A 20,643-nucleotide genomic window follows, 5' to 3' on the forward strand; every position below is an offset into this window, starting at 1 on the left:
GGTGATGATCCAATGAGACACCATCTGTGAAGCATTTATGGGCTCATCGCCATTACAGCCCTTATCACTACTCTGCTCTGGTCAGGCCACATCTGAAGTGTTGTGTCCAGTGATGCCCGGCACGAGGTCTCAGAAAGAACATGGCTAGGCTGGAGCAGATCCAGAGGAGGGAAAGCAGACTAGTGAAGGGCCTCCAGGCTATGCCACAGTAGAATGACTAGAAGGATCTGAAGATGCTTAGCCTCAAGAAGGGAAAGCTGGGGTGGGGATGGAGTCGGACAAGGAAGCATTTGAGAGCTCTTCAAATACCTCAAGTATTAGACTTGGGTTTTGGGGTCTGAAGACAGAATTATGAGCCGTGGGATGAATCACAAAACAGCAAACTTAAGCCTGATGTGTGGAAAGTTAATATTTATTTGTACCCCATTTTGGCCCCCCAAACAACCTTTTGACTTCAAAGGTAAAAAGCTATTGATTTTGAAGGCTAAAATGCAAACTGTATTTCCCCGAGGTCACCGGTGGAGTCTTCTCCAGGTGTCTACATTTTTTGTGTTTGGTTAAAACTGGTAGGGTGGAGACAAGTTCTTTCTTAGCTAGCCACTATGCTGGGAAACATGCCCTCTGCACTCATCCTCAAGTCCTGCTGTTAGGAAGCCTCGTCTTGTCTAGAATGAGGTCCGAGCCCTCCAATCAGAGCTGCTTGGGAAAGGAACATTATGATGGAGGACAGGAAGTTGGCCCTTTTACTTGGAACCAGGGACTCAGGAGGGTGAGTGGCTCCGCCTGCTTGCAGAGGAGGTAGCTTAAATAGCCAACTGGCCACATATAGCTCGTGTTTTTTTTTCTGGTCCATTTTTGCTATTTAATCAATACTAATTCTAAAGCTTGTCCAGCATGGAAGGTAATGCCTGAGGAGGTAGTGAGTGGCTCCATTTCCCTGAATATCTTCAATCAATGGCAGGATGACCAACTGTCACATAGGTTATAGAGGGGATTGTTTTTCTGGTACGAGGCAGACTAGATGGACACTGAGGTCCCTAAAAATTCTGACACTCTGTGATGCCTGGATTTCTGAAAGTGTGAGCCATCCTCTTCGTCACCAATCCAATTTCTTATTTGATTTGGCCCCATTTTCCAGCCTGTCTTTTCAAATCCTAAATCTGCTCTAGAGTGTGATCTTTCCCTTCCAACTTGGTGTAATGCATAAATTTGGAGGGATGTCAAGCACACAATAAATATGACCTGCAGTAGTTTGCGTGACAAGAGCATAGGCGAGAACAACCAACATGCTTCAGGAAAATGTGAGGGAGGAAAAAGATGAAGCTTGGAAGACTGGGCCAGCTGTAATGGAGGAGATAGTTGGGACCTAGGCCAGCCCTTGAAAGATAAGCAAAATCTCAGTGGGCAGGGAAGATGGAGGAGCATGTTCCAAGCACAGGGGATGGCCTTCGTGTCCATGGACAGGTCAGAGAGCGGAACAACATCAGAGAACAGGCAGGAAGCTATTTTGGGCCCTGCTTGAAGTTAACAATTCATGGACAGCAAGCACAGCTGAACAGGATGGAGGTTATGAGTTCTTCTGGGCCACTGCAAAGAAAGGAAGGAAAACTAGGACTACTGTGTTACTGCTGCCTGGATGGTAGACAGGTGAGGAGCTGGGGGTGAGGTCAGGGGCCAAAGTCTGTAAGTCCTGACTTGTTTCTCCCCTTCTGCCAAGGAGAAGTGCTATTGACAGGTACTATTTTTTTAACTGTGTAAAAAATGTTGCTGGTTGAGCAACTGTTGTGCACTGATGAAGACATCAGGGCATATATGAATTTATTACTTGGGTTTATTCATAGCAATTAAAAATCACAACAAATTTGCCTACCACTTGATACAAAAGCTTGATATGTTTCAATAGGACACCCAACCAACCTGAGCTCACAACCCAATCTTATTTTCATTAATGTTTTTCTTCTGTATCTTACCCAGATCGCTCTTTCTTTCCTGCTGATTTCCTCCGATTTTATCACTGATTGGCAGTTTCCCCAGTGTGGACAAGTCAAATGAAGTATCTTGTAACTCAACATTTGTATTACACAGTATAGTAATAAAAGATGAAACAAATGGATAGATTTATGTTAGCTGATGATCAGGACATTCTAATTACCCATCATCCCTTAGCATCATCTTTCATGGAGTGTATATAACAGAGATTTCCCAGAGATTGAACAAAATCATCGATTCAAAATACATACGAGCACATAAATGCCATCCCTTTCCATCTGGGTAGGATAAAATAGTCTCTTAATTGAGATTTGGAAAAACTAAACAAACACAATGATAAAATTTTCCTTTTTTTTTTCTTGAATGCTGAACCACTAAGACTCTGAGCTAATTCTGACTTTAAAACAACTTCTGATTGTTGAGCATTAATTTAATTTGAATTTGCTAGCTACAGCTTTATTTCTAAGGAGAAAAGGTTATTAAGAAGGTTCTTGAGGATCGAATGGGCCTAAAGAGATGATATTTTGATTAGTTCATCTCAAGGGAATTACTTTTCAGGGTGGGATTAAATAAATTATCTCGAGCTTTTATTGGACTAAAAGAACAATGCCCTTTGTAGGCAACAGAAGAACCTCTAAAGTTGCCTTATTTCTTCCAGCCCTCATTTACGCTTTGAGGAAAATTACATTTAAAACTATTTGTGATATTATTTAGCCAAAATAATGTCATACAAATCCTAAATCCTTTCTAAAAGGAAAATACCAAATAAAATACTCTTTTACTGTATGCCAGACCACACTGCTGAAATGACTACTAGGTTTGATTTTTTTAATATTGTTTCCATGAATGTCCTAGTTAATATGTTCATAGTTGTTAAATTCTTCTTCAAAAAGCTCCCTAAAGAGTAATGAATGTTCTCAGAAAATCTGTCTCTTTCTGTACTTGGAGGTTTGAAATATTTCATTAATTCCTTCATCAAAAGAACGGTTTATCTGTATTTTTGCATTATTAATGTTATGCTACAATGACACTGCTAATGCAATTTCATTATTTCTACTTCAGTGAAACAAAGAAAAAATAGACATAATTCCTAGGCTCTGCAACCTTGAAAGCAAGGTTGCTTAAACTGAACGTGAGTACAGCATTCCCCAAAGTGACTTTTACACATCTGCTTGGCACCGCTGTAAACCGATTTCTTCAGAAAGGTGCTCCCTCCATTTCATCATGTCTTCCACATCTTTGTAGAAGAGCATTTCTTCAATGGACAAGAGTTCATAGCTGGTCAGATGAAATGGCGACCTGCTCCTCACAGCCTCCAGCAGCCTCAAGGAGGCCCCCACAGAATCATTCGGAGATGGACATACTGGGAAGATCCGAGCAGTCCACAAACTCAGGCTGCTTTTGTTGCCGGAGAATAGATCTTCAGTAATTTTCAGGCCCCAGAGATCTAAGCATGCCAGAAATTCCAGGCCACAAAACTGCAGGGAATGGAGGTCTGACAGTACCTTTACATTCTGTTTCAGCTTGTCGTCTACCCCATACGCCATAGTGGCGTATACCAAGCGCCCATTCACCTTTAAGCTTAGAGTACACAGGAAAGAACTGGGAGGAACTGTGGCCTTTGAGACAACATGACAGCCACTAATGATGCTGTTGCCTCCAACTGTGACATCGGGTCCCAGCCAGGAATATTCGACCACTGAGCCTGGGGCCAAAGAACACTTTGATTCTACTATGCTTTGAATGACACAAGTGGTTTCATTGGAGCATTCAGAGCCCCCTGGAAAGATGCTGACAGCTTTGGAGAATAAGCCAAGCTCAGATTTCAGATTCCTATCTGAGGTGAAATGATACAAATACTCCTGCGTTGTGCCAATGTGACAGAATTTGGAGTTGTTGAGAGTGATGACATTGAGAGGCATCCCTTGGAGGAGATGGAAGATCTTCTCCCTTATCCCGACCAACTCAGACTCTTCTCTGGTCACGTTGGCAGTATTCCTGGTATATGCCACTGTGGCGCCAGGGCCTAGGGCTTGCAGGAAGTCTCCGTAGGCATCGATTTCACAGGTCAGGGCCCCGAGTTGTTGATAAAAGGCCAGTAACTTTTTGGCTGAATTATGATCCATGTAAAACAGGCTGTCTGTGTAGACAATATCAGAGTGCAAGTTCTGAGCGCTGAGGTCCCCGGATGCAAAGTTCTCTGGGGAAGGATTCCTCTTTCTTACAGCACTGGCCTGATACATCTCCTGTACGCTGGGCTTATGCAGGAAACGATGGCAAGTCCTGTACTCGAGGTCTCCACATTCTGAGTCATCTGAATGTTCTAGCACAAAAACCCCGTGTGTTGTACCAATGATCAAGTCAGAAGGATGAGCCAAAGCTGTGAAGCCAGGCTTATCGAACCTCAGGATATCAGTTTCTCTAACACTGTAAAGTTCTATGTCATCTGCACAGGTCACCAAAATTCCAGGACTCATATGGGAGGGGAAATCAATGTACATGGCCAGTTTTAACTCCAGCATCTGGTAAATGGGATCACCCAGAGGTAGAGCTGTAAAAATTTTTCCCAGGGCACTTGCATTGGGGAGGCGTTGACTGTAGCCACCTGGAAAAACCAAGGAGATCACTGAAAAAGTCATTCCTGGCAAGAAGAAGTTAGAGACCTTCTGAAGAAAAATGAAGAGAGAGGGACCCTAGTGAGTCATTGGCTGAAATGGTCCTGGACATATACATGAGATGTAGCTTTCTTCTATTGAGAGCCTAATTCAAAAGAGAAGAAAGATAAACAAGGACCTTGAAAGTCAGTCATCTGAAATGACATAGTCTGAAAGGCTATAGGTGGAAGAAAATTCTACCTCACCATCGGCCTGTCTTAGGTTTGGGCGTGAATGTGGGCCGGTACCCAACACAGAGCCTCACCGCCAATGAGGGTTCTATAAAAAATTGCCAAATGAACTAGACAAATGAAATTATGTCTAGAAAAAGGATGATGGGCAAGAACTGGTAAAACCATTTTGTACCTCTAGTTGAAGCAGGAGCTTTCGAATGCACTAGAAGGCACTTAACAGAGTACAAAATTTGAGAGGTAAGTTTTGAAAATTCTCTCATGAATCAGATATAATCAATCTTACTAATTCAGGTGAATTCTGAGTAGAGAAGGGTAAAAATTATAGACATGTTAAAAATAATGCAGTTTTCTGCCTTTGACATACATATACATGATAATCTGAAAGCAGAAAAAGGTCTGTCAAAGGTGGGTTTGGCAAGATGGGAGGCCCATAGATTATAGTCAGATGGGGGGATTCTGGAATTCTTGAATATAACAGTGATACATGTTGTGGGTATGGCAAGCCCAAGTATGAGCACCTTTGAAGTAGCCGAGGTGGGATGGCAGAGGTGGTCATAGGATGTGAGCAGGTTGAGGGACTGAGTGCTTCGGTGTTTGAGAGTGAGTTCAAATGTGTGCTGAGGGCCCCTCGTATGAAGGCAGGAGTTGAGGAGGGGAAGTAGTGAGCTGGGCACTGACCTTGCCGAGGAAGGAAAGGAGGTGGCTGGGGGGAGGGAGGGGTGTTTCTGAAGAAAATCACTCTCAGGATTTAAATTGGGTAACAGTTGTGGACAGTGTGAACCTATAGGAAGAGTGCTTACTGAGGGATGGGGGTGGCAGGAAGGAGAACATGGAAGCAGCAATGGGGCAGCCAGTAGGTCTTGACCTTGGAGCTCTGACACCTGCTTTGTTCACTGCCCAGACAAACACGGCATTGCACAGAGTCCAAGAGTGTTGGAGGGTGTTTACACTAACTTCCCACCCAATGCAGAGACCCCCCCCCATGCCATCCACAACAGATGGTGATGTTTTGATGAGTTCAGCCTTAAGAAAGTAAGTTTCAATCGACAGATCAAAGCCATCTCTGATGAAAAGTTGATGACCAAGTACGTGATCTACAATCTAAAGAATATTCTAAAAGAGAAAACGACACTATGCTGCTTCCAACATGAGAAACTATCAAAGCAAGGCATGTATGAAATGTTTGCTTTCAAAGAGGAATAACTTCAAAGATACCCCAAAATGCGAAGTTTCCCAAAGGGGAGGACAAAGGCTCTACTCTATCAAAGGTGAAATAGAAACGTGTAAGCGAGGGAAGTATGAATTTACCAGAATGAATTAAGAGGATGGTAAAGCTACTCCACATTTCTCCATATATTTCTTCCAAATGTTGAAGGGCACAAAGGGTTGATCCTCCATTTCCTTAATTAAAAAAAAAAAGAAAATAAATTAAAATCACTTAAACATAACTCATTAATGGAGGTAGCACTATGGTCTGTTAGGACTTCAAGATGTTAAGCCATAGAAAACTCACAAAAATAACTGAACACACATTTAAACATACATGTGCACATATGTCCACACACAGCTACATTTACAGGTAGAATTACTTTCTTAACACTGGCTGTGAAATTTAGATCTTGAGGATTAAAAAAAAAATACACTTATAGTAGGGTTCTCTTGGGGGGAAAAGATGTAAAGGATGAATGTGATGAGTTATTGAATGGGCAGTCTTGGCACAGTGGAATGAAAATGAATGTGTAGCCGGATGGCATGAGTTAGAGTCCAGACTCTGCCATGCTGACTGTTGGACTTAACTGACCAAGGCAAGTCACCCCCTGTCCCTGTGGGCCTCAGTTTCTCCATCTGTATAAAGAATCTGTTGGATTTGATGATCTTTTCAGGTCCCTTTAGAAGCCCATTGTTTGGTGATTCTACATGGATACATGGGAATGGGCGAGTGTAGACAAAAATGCTCCCCTGCATGCATGTACACACATACACTTTTCACTTTCACTTGACATGGGGTTTCATGGCCATAGGATGCTGCCAGTGTGGACTCTTCCTCTCTGAGTTACTGTAGTGGAGAGCCACGCAGCTGTGGGGAGGTAGGTGACTGGCACAGGGTCACACAGTGAGGAGGAGCTCAAGGTCCTGATCTCTGAGCCCCAACACTTGATATTTTTACTGCCTGGACATTTGGCTTGAACTAAACTCTCGACACTGAGGTCTGCCCGCCTTCAGCCGCATCATGCTCCTCTCCTACAAGGCTCCTGCCTTGACTCTCCCAGAAAGATTCTTAGGTTTCATTTCCCTCCTAAGGTTTCCACAAATGAGTTAAAAGGTTGAGTCTTTAAAAAGACAAACAAAAACCGGCCAAGGTTCTGGGGAAATACCTGCTTCAATGCATGACTTCCACCATCTTGATGCTGCTTTCTTCCTGGCCCAGAAGTCAGGTCCAAGCCTGGACCCAGGGGCAGGCGGGGCATCGGCTTGAAGCCAACAAAGGTGAGCCCTTGGGCTTTCTTACCTAAAGGAAGTGGTTCCATTTGTCTGAGTTATTTATTTAAAAACGGGGGCCAGGGATGGTTTCCCCAGATGGCTCTATAAGCGCAGCCCCTAGCACAATGCTGGGCACATAGTAGGGACTTGATAAAAACTTACTCATTGGCGGCCAGAGAGAGGCAGCTCACAGCTCCTCCAGCTTGAATGATGGGACACAGACCACGTCCTCCAGAAGCCACTTAGGGCGGGGGGGCAAGGCAAGAAATTTCTGCCCCCACATTCTCTCCAAAAGGGCCTCCTGGCCTTGTGTGCAGGTCAGTTCCAGGGCCTCCAAGTTTCTTTCACAGGAAGGTTTGCCTGAACTAAGCCCACAGTATAAATCCAACAGGATCCGAGGGAGGGCGTTAATAGTGGGCAGTTTAACAACCACAACTGTGCCGGCACAATGCAGGCTGCTGTGCCGAGTTCCACTTGCATCGCTGACAGTTTCTCCCTTACTTTGAGTCTCAGCCATCAACGGGGCGGCGGTGTCCAGGGCCCTCGTTTGGAACATTTTCCGGTTTCCAAAGTGAACATTTAACAACCAGCTTTTGAAAGTGGGTTCAAGGAGATTCTGACAGGCTTCTGATGGAGGGCACAGCAGGGCTGGGGAAGAGCCTTCCCACGGCGCCTGCCACAGTGGATGCAGCTTCCACCAGGGCAGCCGCGGCTCCTGGAGAGCTCAGGGAGCAGCTGAAAGCCCGGGTGGGGCTCACAGGCTGTTTCTGAGCCGCCATCTTTCTGGGGCAGCCCCTCTGCCATCCTGACTGTTCCCTTCTCATTTTACAGAGGACGAAACGGCGGCCACCTTGGTTAAATGACTCACAACTAGGACGTGTCTGAGGCTGGATCTGAACTCAGGTCCTGTTGATCCCCTCCCCCCCCCCCCCCCCCCCCCATGACTCACAGGCTAGAGCTTCGGGCTGAAGTTCTCAGCCTCTAATGTCTCATTGCTTTCCTGTTTGGTTATGAAGGCATTTCCTTTTACAATATGTGCAAAGAGCCACACATTCCTGGACGGCTGAGACTCCTTTTACTCCCTGACGCTCTGGGAGGCTTTGGTTGTGAGGGGAGGAAGGGAGGTAGCGAGCTTTAACATCATTAGGTTCCTCCACAGATCCTGTGATTCTCCCTTAAAGGGCATTCTGGGAGGCCCAGAAGGGGCCTCCTCAGATCCTGCTTCCTCTTCTAGACCCACCCTAGGCCTTGCCTCCCCCCCCCCCCTCGGATCCTGCTTCCTCTTCTAGACCCACCCTAGGCCTTGCCTCCCCCCCCCCCCCAAGAACCCACCAATCTTGGCTCCGGTGGGATCTGCAAACACATGGTAGTGGACGCCCAGGGGCAGCTCCCCTCGCTGGAGCTTTCTGGTCAGCTGGAGCTGGTAGGCCACTTCCTGCTCCCCGTCGGCTGCTGTCAGCACCACCACATCCCAGAACTGTCCTGGTGGCACAGGTTGGCCTGCTCAGAAAGAGGAGAGAGAGTGAGGCCTCGGGCGGACACTGGGCTCCTCAAAGGTCCCCCTCCAGGGATCAGCCCTGAAGAGGAGCTGGGGCTGGATCCCTTCCTGGAGGCACTCTTGGGGACTGGGGGTTCGTCCTTCCTGGCTGCTCCTCTGGAAAGGGGGCAGCTGGAGCAGGCCCTCCCAGGCCCTTAGGATCATCACAGCCTCCAAGGAGGAGACTCGGGGCCCGGGAGGATGTGGCTTCTCTGCAGAGAAGTTCCTCCTGCCTGCCTTCCCCAACCAGACAAACGGTTTATCCTGGGGATGCCTCCTCGCTGGCAGGAGGCCGTCATGGGCTGCACTTCCACTCGCCCTCAGACCCGACTGCAGATTTCCGCTTGGGACACAGAGCTGGAGCCTGGCCTGGTCAGAGGCCCGTCCCCAGCACTTACCACGAGGAGATGGAGGCGCGGCAATGGGTCTTGACAGACGTTCAGGGCAAGAGCACCAGTGAAGACTGCCCGCCTGGGGAAGCTCGTGGTCCCCGCAGCCTTGCCTGCTCCCACCCTTTCTTCCTAAAAGCTGAGAAGGCTGTAGGGTTGGGGAGTGGGACCGCCGCCCAAGGGTCCCGATGCTCCTGAAGGGGCCCAACAAGACACCGGGCTACAGCCTTCAGCCAGGGTCACCCGGTTGCCAGGTGATCCCCAGTCCGCTTCCAGAGGGCAGCCTGGCCCACCTGCCCCCTCTAACCATCCAGCCCAACTGGACATCACACACATGGTCAGGCTCCTGCTCCGGGCAGGGCAGGGCAGGCTGAGGCCTCCTATGTCCACAGCGAGAAAGAGCTGCTCACCCCAGTAGGGGCCAAGTCTTTGCCTGGAAGAGAGGCCTGGAGGGGGGAGAGGAGAGGTCACAAAGGGAGGAGGAAAAGCAACAGAAAACAGGCCACCAAGGTCCCCTGAGGAAGCTGAGAAGGGCCGGAAGGGAGCCAGTGTCCTTTGGGCACAGGGTGCCCAAGGCCAGTTCTGGCCCTCCAGGGGCTCATGGTCCAGGTGTCTGTCCCATTTGTGTGAACACGCACCACCCACGCCCCTGTCATCTGGCCACTTCCAGGCTCTCCTCTGCCCCCAAAGCTGCACTTCCATCCCAAGCTCCTGGGCAGAGAGGAGCCTCCCACCGGGAGGGAACGGAGGCCCTGGCACATTCTCCACTCCTGACTTTCTCAGCTCCACCATCTACTCTGGGGGTCTCTTGGTTCCGAACCAGTCTACATCTGTCACGTTCAGTGGATTCTTTTCTCGGTCACTTGGCTAGTTTGAATGCTGCCTCCCTGTCCGCAGGGCCTGCCTCTGGCCTTTCTCTGTATCCCCAGGGCTCGCGGTCCAGGAGGGGGATGAGGGGGCTGGAGTAGAAGAGATCTGAGTTCAAATCCGACCTCAGATTCTCCCAACCTTTTGAACCCTGGCCAGGACCCTTGGTCTCTGCCCTCCTCACATTCCTCCTCTGAAAAATGGGGACGCTAACTAGTGTGTTGAATGGCTGAGTGAACCCCAACAGAATTTTTCTGCCCTGCGGGGACCAGCGCCGCACGCAGCAGGCCCTCCAGCAATGCCAGAGCCTGGAGGCCCAAGGTCCCTTGAGTGGTGTCTCTGGGGTCCCTCCCGGCCGTTCTGAGTACTTGAGTACTCCCTTCCCCTTCGGCCTCTGACTGTCTCCCCAGAACCTCGCACAGCGCCCGCAAACAGCAGGATGGCAAAGGGGAAGGCAGAATGAGGTGCCCACAGCAGGGCGGTCTCCAGGGACGCCACTGCTTTTCCTCTCCGCGGAGAGCGGTCCCGGAAGTCCATAGACGTCAGAGCCAGGCCCAACCTCCTCGCCCCCGGAAGTCTTTCCTGAAAGGCCGTGTCGCTTGCCTCTGGCGCCGCGGGCCGCCCTCTTGCCTCTTGCCCCCTCCTCGTACCTCTCAGCCGCTCGAACTTCCGTAGCTTGCGCTGAGTGGCTTCGCGCAGCGCCACGTCGGGACCAGTTTCCGCAGCCGCCATGAATGCCGCGCCGCAAGGAATTGTGGAACCAAGGGTTTCCTGGCCAGGACGCATGCGCGACTTGTAGAGACCGGCTCCGCCCCCGGTCCGCTCTATTCGAGGCTCAAGGAAGTCACGCCCCCTCCTCCGTCCTAGGCAGTGGCTGAGCAGAGGGAGACCGAGCGCGTGCGCCAACCCGCTGGGGCAGAGTGTCCATAGCAACCACGGAAGTCGGCCTGTTGGGCTGTTGCTGTTGGTCCCATTCTGACTTGGTGCAGACTCTCCCGCTGCTCTTTCCCTCTGCTCGCTTCCCCGCGGCCCCGCCAGCCCGGTGAGTGGGCTTTGGGGTGACCCCTTTGAGCCTCAGGCCCAGATAGAGACGGGCCGTAGCCCCAAGACCCCGGAAGCCAACTTCGGCCCCAGAGGTCCGGGGGCGCCGGGCCGACTATCCGCCCAGCTGGCCTTGCGTCGCGCTTTCCATCCCCTAGCCCACAGTAGGTGCCTCAGAAAGGCGTGGCCGCTCTTGAGGCCGTCTTACAGCTGTGGACACTGAAGCTTACAGACCCTGGAGGCACGCAGGAAGCTGTTAGCACCTGCCTTGGGAGCAGGAGGACCCGAGTTCAAATCACATTTCCGACACCAGCGGTGTGCCTCTGGAAAAGCCACCCAGCCTCTGCTTGCCTCAGTTTCCACATCTGTAATAGGGGGGCATTCACAGCACCTACTTCCCAGGTTGTGAGGATGGACTCTGTAAAGTGCTGGTCTAATGGTCAAGCCCCTCCTCATCCTTGTTGTTATTGCCTGAGACTGAGCTGAGTCTCACTTCAGCCCCAGACTCTTCAGGGGGTCATTTCTCCGGCGCCCAGAGAGGTCTGGAAATCTGGCCTTCCGGGGGTGGGATCAGACACTTCCCGAGCCTCAGTTTGTTCCTCTGCAACAAAGGCCACAGTCCCCGCAGGGAGGAGGCAGAGTTCCCTAGGCAGGGTCCCGCTGCGCTTACTAAAGGGCTGCCTGGTCATTTTCAGTTGGGTCCTGCTCCCTGGGGGGTTCCTTCTCCAGTTCAGTTTACAAATGAGGAAGCTGAGACCAGCAGGCCGAAGTGACTGACCAAAAAGAATGAGCGGTCATTGATTATTCATGAAAGACGATCCAACAAAACAATTTCCCACCATCGTCATGCCCCAAATGGGTCCGCTTTGGACTTTTCAGGCCTCTGTCAGACGGGAAAGGACATGTTTTATCTTCAGGCCTGGGAAGGCTTACTGGCTCCTTGGACATACCGGGAGCTCTGTGAGATGTCGGAGGCGACCTTCAGCCGCCCCTTTGACAGAGGCCTCTGCTAGTCTGCCGGGGAGGCTAAAGGGTTTGTCCAGCATTTTCCATCTACTGCAAAAGCCGAGCGTTCAGTCCTGGTTCTTCTGATCACAAACCCATCATTCCTTCTCGCCCCAAGGTTGGCGCCTGAGAAAAACAAAAATGTTCTTGTGACCGTAGAAAGGCTGCTCCTTGTGGCAGGGCTTCCCTCTTCCGGGAGGTCTCCAAACAAAAGCTAAACGTGATTGGTTTGGAGATGACGTTTAAGGCAACACAAAGACTGATCTCTAAAGGAAGAGTGGGGGGAGACAGGAGAGAAGAGGGCTTGGGACAAGTCCCAGGGAAGTGGTCCTAAGCAGGGAGCAGGAGACGGACAATGTCCCGGGCAGAGTTGTGGGCCAGGAAGAGGGTAGACGCTCCTGAGCTCAGATAAAGTCTTGTCAGCTGTTGCAACTTCCAGGTTTAGCCATTAATTAATCTCATAACAGCACTGGCAGCTGGACGACAACAGGTGGGACCAGTGATGGTGGACTCTCCTCTAGGAGTCTGGCAGTGAAAGAGAGGGCATGTGAGGACACGATGGGTGACGTGATCAAGCCAAGGGTTGTTTGAATGACCACATGGGCTCCCAGCCTATGGACTAAAAACGTACCTGCCTAGAGAGAGAGCCAGAGACAGGGAAGCAGAGAGACTCGATGACTCAGACAGATAAGCAGAGCTAGAGAGAAAAAGAAACAGAAGCAGAGACAGAAGCAAAGGTGGGGAGGGGTTCTGTTAGAGAGCAAGAATGAATGATGAATGGGACAAGCAAGTCCTAGAGGACACAGGAGGTTTTGGGGTTGAGGATACAGAAAGAGGCTTGTCCATGGAATCTTTAGAATGGAGATGGAGATGTATAGGGTTTTCTTTCTTTTTTTTTTTATACTTACCTTTTGTCTCAGAATTAATACTATGTATTGATTCAAAGACAGAAGAGAAGTAAGAGTTAGACAATGGGGATTAAGTGATTTGCCTAGAGTCACACAGCTAGGAAGTGTCTGAGGCAAGATTTGAACCCAGGACCTCCCATCTCCGGACCTGGCTCTCTATCCATCAAACCACCCAGCTGCCCCCACATAGAGGGTTTCTGAGATGTGAAATAACAGGATTCACATCAGAGGTATTTATTAGGAAGAAAATGTAGGTGTGGTATTAAGGAGAGAAAGAGAAGATTTGGGATAGCCAATGGGAGAAATGGGGAGAGAACTAAGGAAGATTGAAAAACACTCTGAGTTAGTGAATTCCCAGTAGAAACAGGTCAAATGAATTGAGAGTTGGTCCACATGGCAGGGTTGACCAAGGGCTATTATCAGGGCATGCACGTATGGTCAGACCAATGGACGAGGAAGTCAAAGGCAGAGGATGAGGTAGAGCCATGGTAGTGAACCTGTGCATGCATATCTGCAGAGGGGACACGCAGAGCCCTCTCTGTGGGCACCTGCACTGTTGCCTCAGCACATAGTTCACCAGATTTCATTACTGGAAAGCCAGAGGGACATAGGGCCGGGCAGCTCTCCTCCCCATCTGCAGGGACACCAGAGGACATCACCCTGCCCCTAAAAGGTTCACTGTCATTGGTGTAGACAATTGAATTATTTAGTTCTAGGAAACCAAAGGAGCACTGGATTTGGCAGCAGAGGATCCAAGAGTGGTTGACTCTGCTACTTATCTGACTGAATCCAGCAAGTCCCTTAATTTCTCTATGACTCATCTCAAAGATGCCTTCTAGCTCCAAATATTTGGTCTTACGAAGCACCTGGTGGCCCCCCAGGACCATGCTAGAGTCAGGAAGACCTTAGCCAGCCTCAGACACCTACAAGCTGTGTGACTCTGGACTAGTCACTTCATTCCTGCCTCAGTTTCCTCAACTGTAAAATAGAGGCAATAAGAGCACGAGCCAACCAGGGTGGTTGTGAAGATCCTGTGAGATAATGTTTGTTGAAAGTGCATTGTCGACTTCCGGTCAAGATGGCAGCTTAGAGAAAGCTAAAGTTCAGATCTCCAGAAACCCTTCCTTACCGATCTCAAACTGTATGCTCCTAGGGCACCAAAATTCAAAACAAACAACAGGATAGACCCCCGGAATCCTCCTCCTGGACCTGGATCAAAAGGTATGACCCCCCAAAAGCCAGAACCTGAGATCACTCAGATCTAAGGGGTAGGCAGAAGGAAGGTCCCAGGACCCATCCCCCCCAACCCAGAGCGCTGATTCGGAGGCAGCAGCGGGAACCTCAGAGCCAGAAAAACGGCTATTCTGAAGGTCCCATCCTGAAAACAACCTAAACCAGAAGCGGGGGCACCCAACACAGCAGGAAAACAGAGACCAGGGTGGGGGGGGGGAGCCTGTAGCCCCCTGGCTGGATCCTTCCATCTGAGTCTCACGGAAGATCCCTGCTTCAGGGCATACTCAGTCCAACGCAGCTGAAGCTAATCCTATCAGGAGCCCTCAGAGCTCCAGGAAGCCACGGCCCCTCCCCCCCTCAGAGTGCAGGGTCTTCTGAAACAACAGTAACCCTCAGGGCCGGCAAAAGGACCTCAGGGCCAGCTATTCTGAAGGCCACATCCTGAAAACAACCTGACCCAGTCTCGGGGGCACCCAGACAGCAGGGAAACAGAGAGAGACAGGGGGAGCCTGTAGCCCCCTGGCTGGATCCTTCCATCTGAGTCTCACAGAAGGTCCCTGCTTCAGGGCATACTCAGTCCTACCCAGCTGAAACTAATCCTATCAGGAGCCCTGAGAGCTCCAGGAAGCCACGGCCCCTCCCCCTCAGAGTACTGGGTCTTCTGGCCGGCAAAGGCACTGAAATAACCTGTGGAGAGTGCCAAGCCAGGCTCAGAGCTTGGAAGTAAGGCAACAAAGAAGCATTGGGAGGGAACTGAAAGCAGTAACACCCCAAACCCCAGGATTCCCCGGGAAGACAGAACAACAGCTGCATAGAAGAGACAATTTGCCTAGGGCTAAAGCCTCTGAACACCAGACAGAGATAAGAAAAGCTAGTCCTCCCCACTCAGCTAGAGATGGCAAACAGCACAGAAAAGCCTCAAAAAGCCAAGAAAAACAAGAAGAAGGGGGAAACTTTGGATTTTATGGAGCAAAAATATAAAATAGAGAGGAGATAGAAGAGGAAACACAAGCAAATGCTCCAAAACCTTCCAAAGGAAATGGAAATTCTCCACAAACTCATGAAGAATTTGAATCAGAAATGATAAAAAAGATGGAAGCCTTCTGGGAGGAAAAGTGGGAAATAATGCAAAAGAAATTCATGCATCTACAAAACCGGTTTGACCAAACTGAAAAGGAAAACCAGGCTTTAAAGGTCAGAATCAGGCAACTGGAAGACAACGAGCAAGAATTAATAAAGCAAAGCCAAAAGACCAAGAAATTAGAAGAGAACATAAGATATCTCACTGACAAGGTCATAGACTTGGAAAATAGAGGGAGAAGAGACAATCTAAGAATAATTGGACTACCAGAAAATCCAGAAATAAACACCAAACTTGACATCGTAATACAAGATATAATAAAAAGAAAATTGCCCAGAGATCCTAGAACAAGGGGGCAATACAGGCACTGAAAGAGTTCACAGAACACCCTCTACACTAAATCCCCAAAAGACAACTCCCAGGAATGTAATTGCCAAATTCCAAAGCTTTCAAGCAAAAAAAAAAAAAATCTTACAAGAAGCCAGAAAAAGACAATTTAGATATAAAGGAAAGCAAATCAGGGTCACACAAGACCTTTCAAGTGCCACTCTGAATGACCATAAGGCATGGAACATGATCTTCAGAAAGGCAAGAGAGCTGGGTCTTCAACCAAGAATCAGCTATCCATCAAAACTGACTATATACTTCCAAGGGAAAGTATGGGCATTCAATAAAATAGAAGATTTCCAAGTTTTTGCAAAGAAAAGACCAGAGCTTTGTGGAAAGTTCAATATAGAAAACCAAACAGCATGGAATACCTGAAAAGGTAAATATGAAGGAAAGGGAAAAGGAGAAAAATGTTATCTTTTTCTTTTATTCAAACTCTCTTCTATAAGGACTACATTTATATCAATCTATGTATATTAATATGTGGGGAAGAAATGTAATGTATAAATAGGGGGAAAAGAAAAACCAAATAGAATAATTTTTCTCACACAAAGATTCACACGGGAAGGGGAGGGGAAGAAAACTCCTATAAGAAGAAGAGGAAGAGAGTTTTTACTTAAATCTTACTCTCAGGGAAATCAACTCTGAGAGGGAAGAACATCCAGATCCATTGGGATCTTGAATTCTATCTTACCCAACAAGGGTAGGGAGAAGGGAAAACCAAGGGGGATAGGGGGGAGGGAACACAAAAAAAGAGAGGGAAGAAGAGGGGGGAGGGGGAGGGAACAAAAAGGGAGGGGCTAGAAAGGGAAACATATCAAGGGAGGGGACAAGGGGGACTGATTGAAATTAAATCACTGGATTAAAAGGTAGAGCTGAAGAAGAAAGGTTAGAATTAGGGAAGGATATCAAAATGCCAGGGAGTCCACAAGTGACAATCATAACTTTGAATGTGATTGGGATGAACTCACCCATAAAACGTAGATGAATAACAGAATGGATTAGAATCCAAAACCCTATCATACGTTGTCTCCAGGAAACACACATGAGGTGGGTAGACACCCACAAGGTCAGAATTAAAGGATGGAGTAAGACCTTCTGGACCTCAACTGACAGAAAGAAGGCAGGAGTTGCAATCATGATATCTGATAAAGCCAAAGCAAAAATAGACCTGATTAAAAGTGATAGGGAAGGTAATTATGTTTTGTTAAAAGGGACTTTAGATAATGAGGAAATATCACTAATCAACATGTATGCACCAAATAATATAGCACCCAAATTTCTAATGGAGAAACTAGGAGAATTGAAGGAAGAAATAGACAGTAAAACTATATTAGTGGGAGACCTGAATCAACCATTATCAAATTTAGATAAATCAAATTAAAAAATAAATAAGAAAGAGGTAAAAGAAGTGAATGAAATCTTAGAAAAATTAGAATTAATAGACATATGGAGTAAAAATAAATAGGGACAAAAAGGAATATACCTTCTTCTCAGCACTACATGGCACATTCACAAAGATTGACCATACACTAGGTCACAGAAACATGGCATACAAATGCAGAAAAGCAGAAATAATAAATGCAGCCTTTTCAGATCACAAGGCAATAAAATAATGATCAGTAATGGTACATGGAAAACCAAATAAAAAATTAATTGGAAATTAAATGATACTCCAAAATCATTTAGTTAGAGAAGAAATCATAGAAACAATAATTTCATCGAAGAAAATGACAATGGCGAGACATCCTTTCAAACCTTTTGGGATGCAGCCAAAGCAGTAATCAGAGGTAAATTCATATCCCTGAGTGCATATATCAAGAAACTAGGGAGAGCAGAGATCAATCAATTGGAAATGCAAATAAAAAAACTCAAAAACGATCAAATTAAAACCCCCCAGCAGAAAACCAAACTAGAAATCCTAAAATTTAAGGGAGAAATTAATAAAATCAAAAATGATAGAACTATTGATTTAATAAATAAGACAAGAAGCTGGTACTTTGAAAAACCAAACAAAATAGACAAAGTACTAGTCAATCTAATTAAAAAAAGGAAAGAAGAAAAGCAAATTAACAGCATCAAAGATGAAAGGGGGACATCACCTCTGATGAAGAGGAAATTAAGGCAATCATTAAAAATTACTTTGCCCAAATATATGGCAATAAATATGCCAATCTAGGCGATATGGACGAATATTTATAAAAATAGAAACTGCCTAAACTAACAGAAGAAGAAATAGAATTCTTAAATAATCCCATATCAGAAAATGAAATCCAACAGGCCATCAAAGAACTCCCTAAGAAAAAATCCCCAGGGCCCGACGGATTCACAAGTGAATTCTATCAAACATTCATAGAACAGTTAATCTCAATACTATACAAACTAACCTAATAAGCAAAGAGGGAGTTAAACTCCTTTTATGACACAAACATGGTACTGATTCCAAAACCAGGCAGGTCAAAAACAGAGAAAGAAAATATAGACCAATCTCCCTAATGAATATAGATGCAAAAATCTTAAATAGGATACTAGCAAAAAGACTTCAGCAAGTGATCAGAAGGGTCATCCACCATGATCAAGTAGGATTTATACCAGGGATGCAGGGCTGGTTCAATATAAGGAAAACCATCCACATAATCGACCACGTCAACAAGCAAACCAACAAAAATCACACAATTATTTCAATAGATGCAGAAAAAGCCTTTGATAAAACACATCCATTCCTATTGAAAACCCTAGAAAGCATAGGAACAGGAGGATCGTTCCTACAAAAAATAAACAGTATATATCTAAAACCATCAGCTAATATCTGCAATGGGGATAAACTAGACACATTCCCAATAAGATCAGGAGTGAAACAAGGATGCCCATTATCACCTCTACTATTTGACATTGTACTAGAAACACTAGCAGTAGAATTAGAGAAGAAAAAGAAATTGAAGGCATCACAATAGGCAAGTAAGAGACCAAGTTATCGCTCTTTGTGGATGACATGATGGTCTACTTAAAGAATCCTAGAGATTCAACCAAAAAGCTAATTGAAATAATCAACTTTAGCAAAGTTGTAGGATACAAAATAAACCCACATAAGTCATCAGCATTTCTATACATCTTCAGCACAGCTCAGTAGCAAAAACTAGAAAGAGAAATCCCATTCAAAATCACCTTAGACAAAATAAAATACCTAGGAATCTATCTCCCAAGACAAACACAGGAACTATATGAACACAACTACAAAACACTCTCCACACAACTAAAACTAGACTTGAGCAATTGGAAAAACATTAACTGCTCATGGATAGGACAAGCCAATATAGTAAAAATGACCATCCTACCCAAACTTATCTATTTAGTGCCATACCTATGGAACTTCCAAAAAAGTTCTTTACTGATTTAGGAAAAACCGATCAAGGATATCCAGGGAAATAATGAAAAAAAATACAAAGGAAGGGGGCCTTGCAGTCCCAGATCTCAAACTATATTACAAAGCAGCAGTCATCAAAACAATTTGGTACTGGCTAAGAGACAGAAAGGATTAGTGGAATAGACTTGGGGCAAGTGACCTCAGCAAGACAGTCTATAATAAGCCCAAAGGTCCCAGCTTTTGGGACCAAAATCCACTATTTGATAAAAATTGCTGGGAAAATTGGAAGACAGTGTGGGAAAGATTAGGTTTGGATCAACACCTCACACCCTACACCAAGATAAATTCAAAATGGGTGAATGACTTGAACATAAAGAAGGAAACTATAAGTAAATTAGGCAAACACAGAATAGTATACATGTCAGACCTTTGGGAAGGAAAAGACTTTAAAACCAATCAAGACATAGAGTCACAAAATGTAAAATAAATAATTTTGACTACATCAAATTAAAAAGCTTTTGTACAAACAAAACCAATATAACTAAAATCAGAAGGAAAGCAACAAATTGGGAAGCTATCTTCATAAAAACCTCTGACAAAGGTTTAATTACTCAAATTTACAAAGAGCTAAATCAATTGTACAAGAAGTCAAGCCATTCTCCAATTGATAAATGGGCAAGGGACATGAACAGGCAGTTCTCAGCAAAAGAAATCAAAACTATTAATAAGCACATGAAAAAGTGTTCTACATCTCTTATAATCAGAGAGATGCAAATCAAAACAACTCTGAGGTATCACCTCACACCTAGCAGATTGGCTAACATGACAGCAAAGGAAAGTAATGAATGCTGGAGGGGATGTGGCAAAGTAGGGACATTAATTCATTGCTGTGGAGTTGTGAGTTGATCCAACCATTCTGGAGGGCAATTTGGAACTATGCCCAAAGAACGATAGAAGACTGTCTGCCCTTTGATCCAGCCATAGCACTGTTGGGTTTGTACCCCAAAGAGATAATAAGGAAAAAGCGTTGTACAAGAATATTCATAGCTGCACTCTGTGGTGGCCAAAAATTGGAAAATGAGGGGATGCCCTTCCATTGGGGAATGGCTGAACAAATTGTGGTGTATGTTGGTGATGGAATACTCTTGTGCTCAAAGGAATAATAAAGTGGAGGAATTCTATGGAGACTGGAACAACCTCCAGGAATTGATGCAGTGCGAAAGGACCAGAAACAGGAAAACATTGTACACAGAGACTAATACACTGTGGTACAATCGAAGGTAATGGACTTCTCCATTAGGGTCAATGCAATGTCCCAGAACAACCTGCAGGGATCTAAAAAACATTATCCACAAGCAGAGGATAAACTGTGGGAGTAAAAACACTGATGAAAAGCAACTGCTTGACTACAGGGGTTGAGGGGAAATGACTGATGAGAGACTCTAAATGAACACCCTAGTGCAAATACCAACAACATGGAAATGGGTTCCAATCAAGAACGCATGTGAAACCC

General features: G+C 46.3%; 2 protein-coding genes across 5 annotated transcripts in view; one reads left to right on the forward strand and one right to left on the reverse strand.

Annotated features, from left to right (window-relative positions):
• Positions 1-396: 396 nt before the first annotated feature.
• On the reverse strand, positions 397-10,843 carry FPGT (fucose-1-phosphate guanylyltransferase). 2 transcript variants are annotated; one of them, NM_001204804.1, is given in 4 exon segments: positions 3,150-4,594; positions 6,146-6,238; positions 8,651-8,818; positions 10,762-10,843. In NM_001204804.1, coding segments are annotated over 4 exon segments (1,788 nt in total).
• Positions 10,844-11,004: 161 nt separating this feature from the next.
• Positions 11,005-20,643, forward strand: part of LRRIQ3 (leucine rich repeats and IQ motif containing 3) — a 166,436-nt gene continuing 156,797 nt past the window's right edge. The window contains exons 1-2 of one of the 3 annotated variants that reach the window (XM_056814924.1): positions 11,011-11,153; positions 14,219-14,286. The gene's annotated coding sequence lies outside the window, so the exon portion shown is untranslated. Of the gene's footprint in view, positions 11,154-14,218; positions 14,287-20,643 lie in introns of all 3 variants that reach the window. The other 2 variants (XM_056814926.1, XM_056814923.1) reach the window with 2 other exon arrangements.

The sequence above is a fragment of the Monodelphis domestica genome, chromosome 2 (genome assembly GCF_027887165.1).
Source record: "Monodelphis domestica isolate mMonDom1 chromosome 2, mMonDom1.pri, whole genome shotgun sequence".
NCBI classification, from domain to species: Eukaryota; Metazoa; Chordata; class Mammalia; order Didelphimorphia; family Didelphidae; genus Monodelphis; species Monodelphis domestica.